The sequence below is a fragment of the Gobio gobio genome (assembly GCF_949357685.1).
Source record: "Gobio gobio genome assembly, chromosome: 12".
NCBI lineage: Eukaryota > Metazoa > Chordata > Actinopteri > Cypriniformes > Gobionidae > Gobio > Gobio gobio.
Window position 1 is genome coordinate 14634834 of NC_137105.1, and position 14962 is coordinate 14649795.

At 39.1% G+C, this 14962-nt stretch overlaps 1 protein-coding gene across 2 annotated transcripts; it reads right to left on the minus strand.

Moving 5' to 3' along the window:
• Positions 1–6641: 6641 nt before the first annotated feature.
• Positions 6642–12653, minus strand: heca (hdc homolog, cell cycle regulator). 2 transcript variants are annotated; one of them, XM_079830344.1, is made up of 4 exons: positions 12272–12653; positions 9512–10621; positions 7255–7409; positions 6642–7166 (listed from the first exon to the last, which is right to left on the minus strand). In XM_079830344.1, exons 1-4 carry the CDS (start codon positions 12426–12428, stop codon positions 7002–7004), a joined length of 1587 nt encoding a protein of 528 aa, XP_079686470.1. In that variant the 5' UTR covers positions 12429–12653; the 3' UTR covers positions 6642–7001. The 2 variants fall into 2 exon arrangements, with proteins under 2 accessions (XP_079686470.1, XP_079686469.1); XM_079830343.1 differs by having other exon boundaries at positions 12236–12649.
• Positions 12654–14962: the final 2309 nt, after the last annotated feature.

A 14962-nucleotide genomic window follows, 5' to 3' on the forward strand; every position in this document is an offset into this window, starting at 1 on the left:
TCATGGTAAAACATATGAAATTTAAAAAATGCAATAAACATTAATTTAACAACATCAGATGTAACATAAAACCCTAATGTACATAACTGATTAGAAAAAAAACAAAGAAGAGACATAGTTATAGCAATGAAAATACATCAAATGCAAAGTGTCATGCAAGGAATTCTGGGAATGTCAATTTACGGTTTTTCACTGTAAATTGCACGACTTGTTCTTTTTCACTTCCAAAAACTGTAAATTGAACTGTATTTTACTGTAAAATTAAATGAAATTAGGTTAGATCTATTACAGTTATTCACTGTATATAGTACGGAAACTTTCTGTTAACCAATTAACTGTTTTTCACCGTAGCATTTTTACAGTAAAATACCGTTAAAATCACAATCATTTTTTACAGTGTAGTAGTCCGAGTAGCAGTAAAGGAGGCCATCAACATGGCCGCCACGCCAAGTAATGACGTCACAACGCCCAAGCCCTATTACAGCGTGAAAAAAAAAACATGAATTAATATCAGAAGGTATGTTAAAAGAGTCCAACTTACCGAAAAGTATCATGTCTCTTGTAATCGCTCAGTGTTTCAACTGCAGAAAATTTTCAATAAAACGCAAGAACATGTCAGGTAACATTTAGCTTAATTAATCCATTAACTCTAAAACCCCCATAGTCAGCTAAAAGAAAATAACTCTAGAGAAGTGTTTTGCTGAATATATGCACCATATTATTTATTACTGTTCTTCAAAAGGCCTATTTTTGTATTTTTGAATAAATTCGTTAAAAAATGACAGCCACCATTTGTCAATATTTATTAAAAAAAAAAAAATTAAAAAAAAAAAAATAAGTAGAATGTAATTATAAAGTTTGTATTATATCATTATTGTTACATCGAAAATAATATAATACAAATTAACTGATAACGTCGCAAGCTTGTGAATCGAATCATAACATTTGTGTTAATACCCAACCCTATAACCATAATAAAGAACCTTGAATTTATATTCTGGAATATATTTTAAAGAAAAGAGTTAGATTCATGCTAAATAATGTTAACTGCTGTCCACTAGCATACAATAACTCTTATTGCACACCATGATTTTTACCCAAGCAGCAGTTTCCATGGCAACAGCCTAAAAAGGCAAGCAGCTTTCATGCTTATACTGTTCTGAATGATTCGGTGTCTATACCTGCGAGTAGATGTATTGACCTGTATTTATTTGTACAAGTGCTGTCTCATCCTTTTCTGTTCTGGGTTACACATCCTGTACTTCGCAGACCTTGTACACACCCTAGAGCAGGTTTGATTAGATATATCATTTAGGCATATTTTGGCAGCTTCCCTCAAAGTGCACAAAGAAGCCACCCTTGTCCTAAATAAATATAAATAAAAGCAGACACAAACGCATTTCTTTTCTGGATTTAACAAACTAGACTGATAAATGTAAGATTCAGAGCAAGTCAGAGAATAGCGAATTATACCTGCAGGCAATCCCAGCTTCTAACAGAATGTGAATTTGTATCAGAAGCTGCGGTTATGGTCATGAGTGGGAATGAGGAAGCCAGCGGGTCTGTGCTTAACTTGACCTTTAGCCTGAAGTATAAAATATAGATGCATTAAAAAATACACACATTCAAAATTAGGCTTTATTTATTTATAGGGTTAGTTATTCTGACGATGTAAACTGCTCTCAAAACTGTTAATACGCCAACACAAAATGTTTTCAACTGAAAATGGGAAACTTTTTATGCATTTTGGCCATTCGTTTACACAACAACTTTTTGGGGCCTGGAAACGTACGTAAAAAAAAAAAAAAGGGGTATCAGAGTACAAGGTTTTTAAAAACAGATTTCTGGGGACATTTCCTATTTGAGTGGTCAAAATATCACTAAAATCTCATGTTATTATCTTTCATCAACATACATTTACAAAAACAATACATTTGTTTTTGTTGTTGTGGGCTCCCTATATTATTATTAACATTAATAATTATTAGGCTATGATTTAGTTTATTATTAGGATTTTTGCTCTGGATTTAATACAATTCAATGCACCCGCAAAACCAACAATGAAAACAGTCAATAGTAACCATTGTAAATAAGCCGTTCAAAACAATATAACATGACTTAACAAAAACACATTACAAAAATGAAAAACAGAAATATGATCAATAAAACTAACAAATATTTTATAATTGTATTTCATTTCCACAAGTTTATAAAATATATATTTATAAAAAATGTTTTACTTAAAATGTTTTACGTTTGTGCTCGGAAATAACTTTTACTATCCTGGGGCCTGTACCATGATGGTAGTTTAACAAACTCAGGGTCACAGGATTAGTTTCTAGTTGACAAAACCAAACCAATCTATTCAGGCTTTGTTGGTCCCATGATGCTGATCATCAGCTTTCTCTGTCAACTCAGGCTTTGATCCTGAGTTTAGAAGTTTAGCTGTGACATCAGTAGTGAACAGCCAATCACACGCTGTGGGTCAGTGAAACTGAGATTCACTTCTCGCGAGAGAAGCAGCGAGATTCATTTCTTTCTTCTGCAGAATATTACATGATTGAAAAATATTAGGAATTTAAACAAATTTACACAGCAAGAAGAAAAGAGCTGTTTATAATAGAGTACAGCTTAAAGAAAAATCTATACATCAATGCAAGTCAAAGTTATGAAGTTAGTTTAGTTGATATGTAGAGAGAATTGAACATTTAAGCTCACATGTAGTCATTTGTATAGCTTTATTTATTGATTTTAAATTACCTTATTTGTATGACCTTTATATCGGCTATTTATATTAATTTCAACTAATTGTCTGTTAATGATTGATTAACTAAAATGATACATGTGTAATTGATTAAGGGTATAATAATTACATAAATTATATCTAAATCATTCAAAATTATTATTATTATAAATAAGCATTGTTAAAAGCCAGTCTTTAATAGCTATTTACTATGTAGTGACCTTTAATTTGGAGTAGAAACAGGGGGAGTGGCTTTATTGCATCAGAGGTGTGTTACTTTGCTCACAACTGATTGGTCCAATTTCAGTTTGATCTCTTATCCAGAAAATAACCTGCCCTGGAGCAGGTTAGCCGTGGAGCGTAAGTAACTATGGAGATGAACACTGCTAAAAGCCAAACCACTTTAATGGTACCTAAAACCCAGGATTAGCACAAACTAAGCTTAAACATATCTGGCTAGCCAGCTAAACCGGCTTCATGGCACAGGCCCCAGGTCTAGTTATGTTGCATTTTAGGCTTATTTTAAGCATAAAGTATGTGTATTCTGCACATGTATTTGTTGCAAGTGTAATTGTTTAGTTTAGTTTTTTTTTTTTTTTCTTACATAGTTCAGATGTGTGGTAATCACTGCTCTGTGACTGGAACTTTTAGGGACAAAACAATCCCGCACCCTGTTGAGACTCATATTCTTATATTCTTATAAAGCGCATACAAACACTTTTACTTTAATTTAACATGAGTAGTTAGTATATTATTACCTTGAAAGCAATAACAATGTTTCTTTTGATATTTGACGATATCTGCTGATGAAAATAATCACTACACGATTGCTCCCACAACCAGCAGCTGCTGCTGAATGTTGGTTGGGCGCTTTTTTTGCAATATATCTGCAGGTTGTTTTGAACGAGTTGTAAAACAGGGACAGCCGCAGTCGGGGACAGAGCACCAAAAACGGGGACGTCTGCTCACCCTACTTTACTGTCTCCATGCAAACAACAAAAAAGCGAATTTGTGACAACTTGTTCATGCATGCGTATTACATGTCGGCGGGGTGTTTCTTGACAAAGTGACATCGCCAACCACTGACCTGGCATGCATAATACAGTCTTTTTCACTCTTTCCCCGCCAGTGTTTTTATATAAAGTTGCCAGCCACCGCCAGTGGTTTTGGTCTTTTTCACAATTTCATGGCCCCCAGAATATTTTCTTATCTGAGTATCTGATCATGCAATATATCAATGGAAATAACAGACCCTCTGTTTAAGCTTGATACATTCTTTTTTTATCAACACATGAATGTGGGTAAGTTATAAAAATAGCAAAAGGTTTTTTGTAAAACACTATGTCTGGATCAGATTCAGTACAATGAGCAAAACAGTAGAGTAGAGCGCAGTCTCGTGGGTACCCCCCGCCCTGCGAGGGCCGAGGGGGGTATGTGACAAGCAGGGCGGACGACAAGAGCCATGAGAGAATGGCGCCAGGCCGGTGGCGTGATTGCAAATGAGCGTCACCTGCGTGTCACACCGGTCTTGTATCATGGAGGAGCTACGGAAGCATAAAAGGAGGAGTGGCGACAGTGAAGGAAGAGAGAGAACCAGGCCTGGACTTTTACGTTGTGTTTTGTTCGTTTTATTATGCGTTTTATCATGTCTGCGTTTTTACTTTCATTATGTGTTTAGTTTTGATTAAAGATTTTGAACGTTCGCTGGTTGAACATTATTTTAATCAAACTATACCTCACCAGAACTCTATAACAAAACTACTAACGTTATATACTGTATAAACCAAACGCTCGAGCAAACCCCCACACTCAGTGATTGCATTTCACAGGTAACGTTAGATAAAGACAACAGCAGTGCTTTTTCAATCTGGTCGTTCAAGCTAACTAAAAATAATAATGTTATACGTACAGCCATGGGTGGTGATACACTTGGTACTGTCTGTCCTCTGAATATTGTTCGGAGGGCCATATCCTTCAGACGCCGTACCGTGGTACGGGTAACTGTCCATGTTTTCCAAATAGTCATCTGGTCCAAAATGCTTTGAGCAAACACGCACTTTCTTGATTGAATCTATGTTCAGAGCAGCCAAGTCCCGGTCACATTGGAAGTTACCTAGCTGGGGACTACTTTCAGGCGCTGTGTAATATCATTGCGCCGCTGCACTCATGGTACGGCACAACGTTCCTTGATCATTACGCAGCAATGAGAGAATAGTTCCTAGCCATTTCAGCCTAGAAAATCACAACTTTTCCATTTTCTGTCGGTCTTAGTACACAATGTAACTACAGAAGAGTCAAGTTTTAAATAGGAAAAATATTGAAAGTCTTTGGTCATTTTTGAGCGAGATGCTAACGGTCTAATCAGATTCAATGATCTATGCTAAGCTATGCTAAAAATGCTACTGCCAGATACAGAGATCCGCTGAATAGATTAAAAACGGTAAAACTCAACTGTTTAACTCTAAGGGACTTGGAAAATGAGCCTATTTTCCAAAAAAAAGTGGAGTGTTCCTTTAAGTCAAATGATAGTCTTAGGGCGTTTTCACACCTACCTTGTTTGGTCCGGATTTTCTGACTTTTCAGTTTGGTCCGAATCAAAATCACAGGTGTCAAACCTCCCCCGTACCACGGTCCGGACCAAACAGACGAAATTTGGTCCGACAAAAAGAGGTAGTCTCGGTCCGGATCAAACTGAACAAAGGTTCGGTTCGTTTCTAGTGTGAAAGCATTTTCTGTATGGTTCGGACTTTCAGACCATTTACAGGAAGTTCCTGTTTATGTTTAAATATTATAATGTTATTTTTAAATTCAATCTAGGCTACATTGATTATGAAAAGTGAAAAGATGCGCAATATGTCAGAAGACAGAAGGTCAGAAATGATTTTGAAAGAAATTTTGTATGATTTTGCTTAGAAAGCCTTTCTTTAATGTGAATTTCGTTTCGTATAAATTGTAACTTAATTTTAATCAACGTTTAATCAGATAATTGCCTGGATTTAATAAATAAGAAGCAAATAGTCTATAGCAGACAATAATCGCGGGAGCGATCACATGCTTTGCACATGAACTGGAGCGCGTCTCAAATAAACCCAAACTCAGCAGCTACTTGTCTCACAAAAATGAGAAATATGTGTATATAAAGCTTGAAATGTCCACTTTTAAACGTAACGAAAAGAAAATAGTCAAGCAATGCGCACTGTTCAATAGTGGCAACGATATGCGTCCGTTCATTCATTCTTGTCAAAGACGCTGACGGCAGACGCACGTCCGTTTACAAACCAATCAATGTCCAGATGCAGCCCACATAGATGATGACGAGTGGACGCAAGTGTGTCATGTAAAGTTCTTTAGTGCGCTCGCATCAAAACATGAACTTCGGTTCGGACCTTGGTGCGGACTTTCAGGTGTGAAAACGGCCTTAAAGACCTTTTTGTCAACTTTGTCAACATATATAATCATCATGAGATATATTATCTCTAGGAGGCTTTAAAATGTAAATTTTTTGCAGAAATATGACCAACAACAGGCCAGCAGATCTAATGGTCTGGGAAACATTATACAAATATTTATATGGTTGCTTTATCATACAATAAAACACGTGCCTTAGTTCCCGTTTCCACAAGAGTTGTCTTTCAAAAATTGCTCTAGCACATTTCAATTGTATCTAAAAACAAAATGTATTTCTCTCACTCTCAACGCCTTTGTCTTCCAAGATTCACAAACCAAAGGTTGTCCACATAAGAGCGCCTCTTCATTACTTTATCAAAGAAGCTGCTTCATCTGCAATAATGACGTTCTTTGAGCATTGCTATTTGATATGGAAAACAGGAATTATGTAGACAGGCTCTGGGCGTAATGAGATTAAAAAAACTGACCACGCCATGGAATAATGAATTACTCTGTGAAAAAGGAAGGATCCTTTTATGTATTTTATTGTTTTCTTGTTTTTTGTACAAAAAGAGCAAATTTGGCATACAGAGATACATTCACTTGTCACAGTATTGTTGTTGCTTTGTTTTTTTTTAATGCAAGCTCAAACATTTCGAGGATGGCGTTAGAATATACGCAAAAAGCACACCCTCTTTCTCTTAATAAAAGACGCGCTCTCCCGACGTAACGTTGTATGCTTTTGATTCTTTCTATTTTGTTCCTAAAGAGAACTAATCCCGCACAAAGTGTTGACAAGAGCCCAAAATAAGTAATTCTATGAATAGAAAAAAACAGGGAAAAAAATACTAGCATGCAAACACAACTTTTGTCAATAAGCTTCGAGGACTTTGAACGAGGAGAATGGCTTTACAAAGTGATAGTCCAGATTGCCACAGTGAGGACACTGCTGTACATTGCTGTACTCGGAGAAATACTGCATGCCCACACGTACATCTATGACCGGTTTCCCACAATGCTTGCAGTTGAGCCGTGCCTAGGCAGACAGAGAGTAGTGACATTTTAGTAATATATACATCGTAATATTGAATTATATGCTACATGAGCACAAACAGATTCATTACCTGGCAGCATGGGGATGCAGCCAGTATGTCGTATGTGTACATTGTGCCCAGCTGGTGCCAGCTTCCATCCCACCTAGATTTGCACTTTATACACACGATTTTGTGTACTCCTTCCAGGCAGTCCACACAGATGGCATAAAGGTGCATCAGCCTCCCTTTAGAACATAAACAGAAAGCCCTTTTAAACTACAATTAGCCTCTAATTCATGAAAATGTATTCTAATAGGGATTTAATGATATGCTGTGATCAAAGCATTATTATCTGTCACAGCTGCTTTGCTTCTTTATTACAAGAAGAAAAGGGTTCGTTTTATTCCCAATCAAGTTGGCACTTTGCCTCAAAACGTCCTTGCTTTAGTCTTTAGCAACAGTCATATTTCATTCTCAAACGCTATACTTGAATTGTTTTTCTATGGTAAAACTGTTATCATGCAGAGTTTGTCAACTGACTCGGCTCAATTCATAAAAATGGTGAAGCTGGAAATGGAAAGGTTTTTGCTGTTCTTGCTATTTTATCAGAAATTAACGGTGTGCCTGCGATGCATTCTCTCTAACCAGGGAAAAAGAGACAGATTCAACAAAAAGGAATGTGAACTAATACCAAAAGCAAGACGATAATTGATATTTTGTGATAATATCATTACTACAAATACACCAATACAACAAATTTGTCCCATAATTATTTTCATGTTATAGCTGCAAACAAATAAATGGCCAATATTAAAATTCTATATTTTTACACACTTTTGCGATGCCTGATTTTAATGTTTTATTTTTAACTTATGAATATTCATTATGAGATTTACTAGAGATTACATTTAGCGGTGTTACTAAATTATTATTGTTTTTAAAAATTAACTTTAAATATTAGATGATGGCAAAGTTAATCTTAATGTAAAAATAGGGGAAATGAGCATGATTTATTAAATAACAGCCAATACTGTTAAAAAAAAAAAAAACTCCACATATCATCCCCTAACTGATATGGTACTCATATATCATGCGTCTCTAAATTATATATATATATATATATGTGTGTGAAATATAAAAAATGTACATTAAACAAATATATAGGGCTGCACAATATATTGAAATATCGCAAATGTACATATCGCGATATGCATATCGCAACAGCACGCAATATCTGAATGATTTTAATATGCTACTTCAACAATGTGAAAAGTGTACGTTTTAGGTCGATGCATATCGCAGAGAGTAGACGGAGCACACGACTGTTATTTATGTGACTTGCTTGATGTTAAAAATAGTTATTAAAAGCAATAACTTGCGGAAAACAACTCCTTGCCGTCTCGCGCTGTCTGCTGTCTGACACACACCGAAACGTGCGCACAAGCCGCCTCCCTGAAAGTGTGTGATCCCTTCAGTTCTGTTTCGTGCCTTGTTACACACTCGAACTGTCCAATACACACACAGTTACGTCAAAATGGCTGCTTTGTAGCTTTATTATGTATCAGTGTATATTTAATTCATGTGAAGACTGCTGTTTTAAGTTTTTATTTTTAATAAGAAAGATAAATTAAAATAACAAAAATAATCATCCACCCCTAGTGCAGGTGTCTTTGTTTACCTGGATGTTCTTGAAGTTAAGTTTTAGAGTTTTTGGTATTTAAATATTGGCATTACATTTTTTGTTTGTTTACATTGGTGTTAAAATTTTATTGTCAGATTTGTGACATAAATTTTCAGAAGTTGTAGCGATGCTTTCTTTTCCCAAATTTACACACTTAAAGCAATATTGTATCGCATATCGAATATCGCATTATTTATAAGGTATTGCATATCGCATTTTTCTTCAATATCGCACAGCCCTACAAATATATATATATATCTTTTTTTAAAATCACAAAAATCGAACCTTTCATCGAAGTAAAACAATTGATAGTGTGGGAGGCGACCCCATTATGAAATAAATGTTTTTCTCCAAAACACATTAAATTATATTTTTATCAGAAATTTAAAATGTCATAAATGCATTGGTGATATTGAAGTGACTGCACAACAAAGTTTGGAGACACTGAAAATGTGAAGAGAAACTTTTATTGAATATAAACAGAATTACAGTTAAAATTAATTCTGTAAAACTCTTTATGAGTGAATCCATTTCGATTTCTACAGCTATTCTTTGCTGTTAGGGTATTGGACACTAATGAAGAATAACTTTCCACTCTAATATTTTCAAGAGAAAATCTTTCATGAGAAACAGCCCCTTTTGAGTGTGAATAGTGGATTCGCTCACCTTGTAAGTGGCAAGGTACATCATACTCAATCTCATCGTGGCGTGAAGGGCTCAGGAACAGCGTCCCATCCACTAAAGGGAACTGCTCAAAGATGGGCAGGGTGTGATGGCAAAGGGCACAGTTCACCACATTGCGGTGACTCGCACTGAGCGCAGAGAGGATGAACTTCCTGAGATCCTCTCCCTGCCCGGCTTGGGCATCGTCCTCCATTCGCACATGATAAGTGTTAAGCTTGTGGCGGGGAATGTGTGTGAGCAGCTCGGAAAGATCCAGCCTCCTCAGGAACTGCACAGGGTTGTCTCCGGGAGAAAGCCGAGGGAGGCACATGTTGCCGGCTCCCTGCTCAAGGTGAACCCCACGTGCCATCACACCTCCGGAAAGGAAATGCTTCCTGTGGCCTTCCGTGTGAACCGCGTTCTTTAGAAACTCGCCCAGGTGCCTCGAGCTACGCGGGCCACCGAGGGACTGGGGGGGAAAGGGGGCGAAGCCCGACGGAGGGGACTGAGCGGGGGATTCGCATGGGGAGCGGAGCCCATGGGGAACCCCGCCGATGGCATTGGGAGGACCGACGTGACATCTCTCCTGAGAGTTCTGCCAATCTACCGATTGTCTGCGAGACAGTTCCTGACTGGAGCCACGGTGAGCTAGCTTATGGCTTGCGGATGATTTCCCTTTCTTGGGCTCATCGGCAACTTCCGGCCCACCTCCGCCGCAAGCGCCACCTACGGAGGCACCACTGCAGGGCTTCCCGCTGCCTTTCTCTGGCAGCTTTTTCTTGCGTTCGTCATGCATGCGCTTCACCTGGTACCAGTCAGTGTCTTTTTTCAGGTGTCCCTGGCCGCAGCGACAGGAGCAGAAGCGGAAGGCTAGATCGTAGCCCTTTTTGGTCCACATGTTCTGTCGGCACTGCTTCTCGTTCCAGCTGCGGGCCCGGCCGATGCAGTTGAACTGCACCAGGATACTGCTCTCCCACTCATAGAAGCACTGCAGGTGCATCCAATTGCCGTAGGGGCAGAGTTCACTGTTGCACACCACACGCTGGTAGTCGTCCTTCTCAAGGTCAACGGGGCGGCCCAGACTGCACACCAATGGGGTGGCACATGTGGCCTCTGCCAAACACAATGAAGATTATATTAACTTAGGCTAAATGGAATAGCTCACATAAAAACGACACTTCTTTCATCCTTTACTCTCTCTCATGCTGTTCCAAACCTGTGTGACTTTCTTTCATCGGTGGAACAGAAAAAGAGGTTAGAATAATTCCCTTTCATTGCAGGTGAAGAGAAGATGGTGACAGAGCGTAACATTGTTTTTTTTTTTTTTTTTTTCGTGCTTCAGGAAAGTCCTATGAGCTTGGAACAACATGAGATGAAATAATGCCAGAATTTACATTTCTGAATGAACTGTTGCTTTAAGGGAAAATATATGTAATGCAGATTACAATGGCTTATACCAGAGTTCCTCAAATCCAGCCCTGGAGGGCCACTGACCTGCAGAGTTTAGTTCTAACCCTAATCACACCTCAACCAGTTAGTCAGGGTCTTCAGAGTTACTAAAAAATTGCTAAATTGCTAAATAGGGTTTGAACTAAACTCTGCATGGCAGCGTCCCTCCAGGCCTGATTTGAGGAACCCTGTCTTATATTATATACACTAAATAAATATTATATTTGGTCAAATGTATTGTACTGAATGCTGCTGTAATGACTGAATTAATAAATACAAAAATAAAGTATAATAAAACAATAAGAATAAAGCACACAAATTAATTAAGAGACATCTATTTATAGACAGTGTGATTCAAGCAGCTTCACTGGAAGAATGTTCAATGTCAGTACACATTCATTTCTATTTATAATAACTCTGTGGGTGCAAATCCCACTCAAAAGGAAAAAAAATATTACGCAACACTCCTGTGAATGAAGTTGAAGTGTGTATGTGTGTCATGAGAGACGGAGAAAGACAATTGTACAACAGAGCTCCAGTCTTCAAATTTGATTGGAAGAGTGTTGGAATCTCCACTTTGAGTTTGAAGCGTTCACTAACTTTCAAACCAGACTAGTTAAGCATAAAGTGAAAGAACTGTTTTTTTCTCGTGAGATGAAACAAAGTTGTTTAAATATGGCTGTAGCAAAGAGCATGTTAGTGTTGTCAGTTATCGCTCTGAGTGTGCAGGCCATGTTAAAATGAAGCTGGGTAATTAAAGAACGTGCTGCTCCTCTCATAAGTGGTTCCAATACAGATTTCAGTCCATGCATATGCATAAATATCACAAAAGTTTTGTTTTTAGCTATTTTATTTTTGTGGTGAAGACTAACTGAACAATTTGTCTGAAATGTACTTGAATTATGAATAAATAAATAATGTTTGATTACCTGCGCCCTGACAGTCCATTATTCATAGCTGCCTGCCACTCAAAGATAGAACAGCACTTCCATTACCTCAGGAGCCAAAGCTCTTCAATACATTATTAAACACTCGTTACGGTGATATGACATGCCATTACACAACATACACACAACATTTTCTCTCCAAATCACATGCAACTCCATGCCAAGTGCAACTACCCTTGAACAAGGCCTACATAACCTTACAGTACAGCCAGGGCGATAAGTGAGAGTGGTAACAATTCTGAGGGTGATGACACGCACACAAAACAAGTTGCTGCAAGTGAGAGAACATTAGGAAGGAAGGTAACGCGGGCGCACTTTCGGGGAAACGTACCGTCTGATAGAACATTCACTGAAGTGACGTTCTTACCGCTTATGTTGTCGCTCGGCGGACCCGCTGTCGCTCCAGTCAACACCGCGGCAGTTCCTCCTGTAACCGCAGACGCAGAGGCTCCATTTTCTTGCTCGTCCCCGCTACTATTCGTGCGTTTATTTCTCTTCCCCTTGTTGCTTTTTTGGTTGGGCATAATGGAGCGCTCAGTATGAATGCAGCCTGTCAGCGACCGCCACCGAGCATTTCCGCGGATATCATGTCGAGGGTGCTTGACGAATCCACTGCGAATCTTAATGCACGGTAGATGCAGATGTTACAGTTCGATTATTATCCTCCAGATTTGTGCAGGCAGTCTTGACAGCATAGGTACACCATGAAGAAGGCGTGTCCCTCTCTTGTTTTGATTCCTGCTCTGAAGAGAGAATGTTCCTCTGGCCCCGCCTCCATCTCTGATTCAGACCCGGACCTCAGAGTTATTAATAGCACAGACTGAAGGGAGTCCCGAACATAATCGACACACTGCTAAAATGATTAGAAAACCAAAAATGCATGTGATGAACATGCTATTTGAGCAGTCATCTTAATTTTGCTGATCAAGTTTACTTTTTTTTTTTTAATCAAGGTTCTAATAACAGCTAGATTCCATTGGAAAAGTTCTACAAAGAATCTTTAGAGAACCATCTATAGAGATGCCCAAACTAGGACCCACAGGGGCCAACGTTGGCCCATGATGTATTTTGACAGGTTCACAAAGTCTTTTCAACCACACAGTATCGTTATTTCTGTCTTAATATTCAGATTATCACAGAAGTACTGGGATACAACTTAATAGTTCAGATATAAACACTGTAGCGATCAAAATAGAGTTAAATGAATCACCTTTTAAAGGTGCAGTGTGTACATTTTAGAGGCATCTAGCGGTGAGTTTGTGAATTTCAATCACCCACCGCTCACCCCTCCCTTTCGAAGCACATAGAGAAGCTAAGGTGGCCGACAAAGGACAAAGATGTCGTCATCGGAGAGCGCAGAGTGTGACTTGCGCTGTAGAGATGTTTGTCTGTTTAGGGCTACTGTAGAAACATGGCGCCGCAAAAATGATGACTTCACTGTAATGCTGCTGTTATATCCTTAGTAAGAAGGGATGAAAGGCATTCTTAATTAAGGAATTCTTTAATGAACAATAGAAGTAGCAAAATAGAACAGCGCAGACAGCAGCTGATGCAATAACTCAGACTCTCTTATTTTCTGTTTTCAATCTCACATATCACAACCCTCTATTGCCACCTACTGGCCAATATGCACAGAAGAACACAACATATTCCCCCATCACTTAAAGCAAACTGTCTACCCAGATATTTAAGAACAAAAGGAAACAGAATAACAAAGTTACAAAATTACCAAAGCATTAACTTGGTTATGTAACATAATTACTTGACTCAATCAGACTAAAGAACAAAATAAGTTTCACGACAACCACAAGAATGTAGTATTCATATTAAAATCAACAACAAGGTGACTTAATGAATTACTCATCCTTTATATTCACGCAATGCAAGCGACTAAGTAACACAGTCTTCCAGCCAACGAGGAGGACGTCTCACACGGGAAGAACCCCTTTGAAAAGCTTCAGGAGCTTCAGGAGCCTGAGGCGCCGGAGGAGGAGGTAACTGAAATGACAAGTCCACAGCATCCATATCAGTAGCCTCTGATACAGGTGCAACAGAACGAGCCAGGTGAGAAGCATGCCAGTTCTTCCCGTCTGATAACAGGTAAGTACACGCACCCAGTTTACGCACAATTTGACGTGGGTTGGTAAATCTTGGATGCGCTTTCGGAACGTGAGTTGGAATGCACACACGCACCCAATCTCCCACTTTGAAATCCGGAGTGCGAGCCACACGTCTGGAGTCAGTGTAAGCTTTCATTTTCTGTTGTTTCAAAGAAACTCGCTGAAGAAGCGAAGGAGCATCCTGGCGTGTGGTGAGAAGAGGAAGAACATTAAGACGCGTTCGCATCCTTCTGCCATGAAGCAACTCAAACGGGGATAGTCCTGTGGCAGAATGCGGTGTGGCACGATACACTTGGAGAAATTCCGTGACGGTAGATTTCCACGGTTTTGTTCCCAGAACAGCAGACTGAATGCAGCTTTTCAGCACGCGATGAAAACGTTCCACAGCTCCATTCGCGGCTGGATGGTAGACCGAAGTACGTATGTGTTGAATGTTTCTCTCTTTTAGGAATGTAGCAAATTCCGCTGACGTGAATTGGGTTCCATTATCAGACACGATAGAACATGGGTTGCCATATCTACTAAACACAGATGACAAGAAGGCGATAACATTTTGAGTTGTGATGGAAGCGGTGAAAGCGACTTCAGGCCACTTACTGTGATAATCAACTAATGTCAGCGCATAACGACAGTCCCACACAGCGGTTTCAAATGGACCCACCACATCTACAGCTACCTTGTCCCACGGTACAGACGGAAAAGGCACTGGCTGCAGCGGAGCAGCAGAGGTGTTGGCAGTTTTGTCAGAGGACAGACACATTTGACAGGTTTGTATGTGCTCTTTAACCAGACAATCTATGCCTGGCCACCAGTACAGTTCACGAAGGCGTTGTTTTGTGCGCACAATTCCCTGGTGGCCTTCATGAGCTAACTTCACCATCGTGTGCCTTAGCGCAACAGGCACAACCAGACGTGATCCTCTGAACACATAATCGTGC

What these genes read in the sequence shown, in the direction of transcription:
- heca (XM_079830343.1), bottom strand. Translation starts at nt 12,428, where the DNA reads ATGCCCAACCAAAAAAGCAACAAGGGGAAGAGAAATAAACGCACGAAT. An exon ending in AGTGAATGTTCTATCAGACG is followed by an intron (nt 10,622 to 12,235) that starts GTACGTTTCCCC and finishes TGTGTTTGGCAG; the next exon opens with AGGCCACATGTGCCACCCCA. An exon ending in TGTACCTTGCCACTTACAAG is followed by an intron (nt 7,410 to 9,511) that starts GTGAGCGAATCC and finishes TATGTTCTAAAG; the next exon opens with GGAGGCTGATGCACCTTTAT.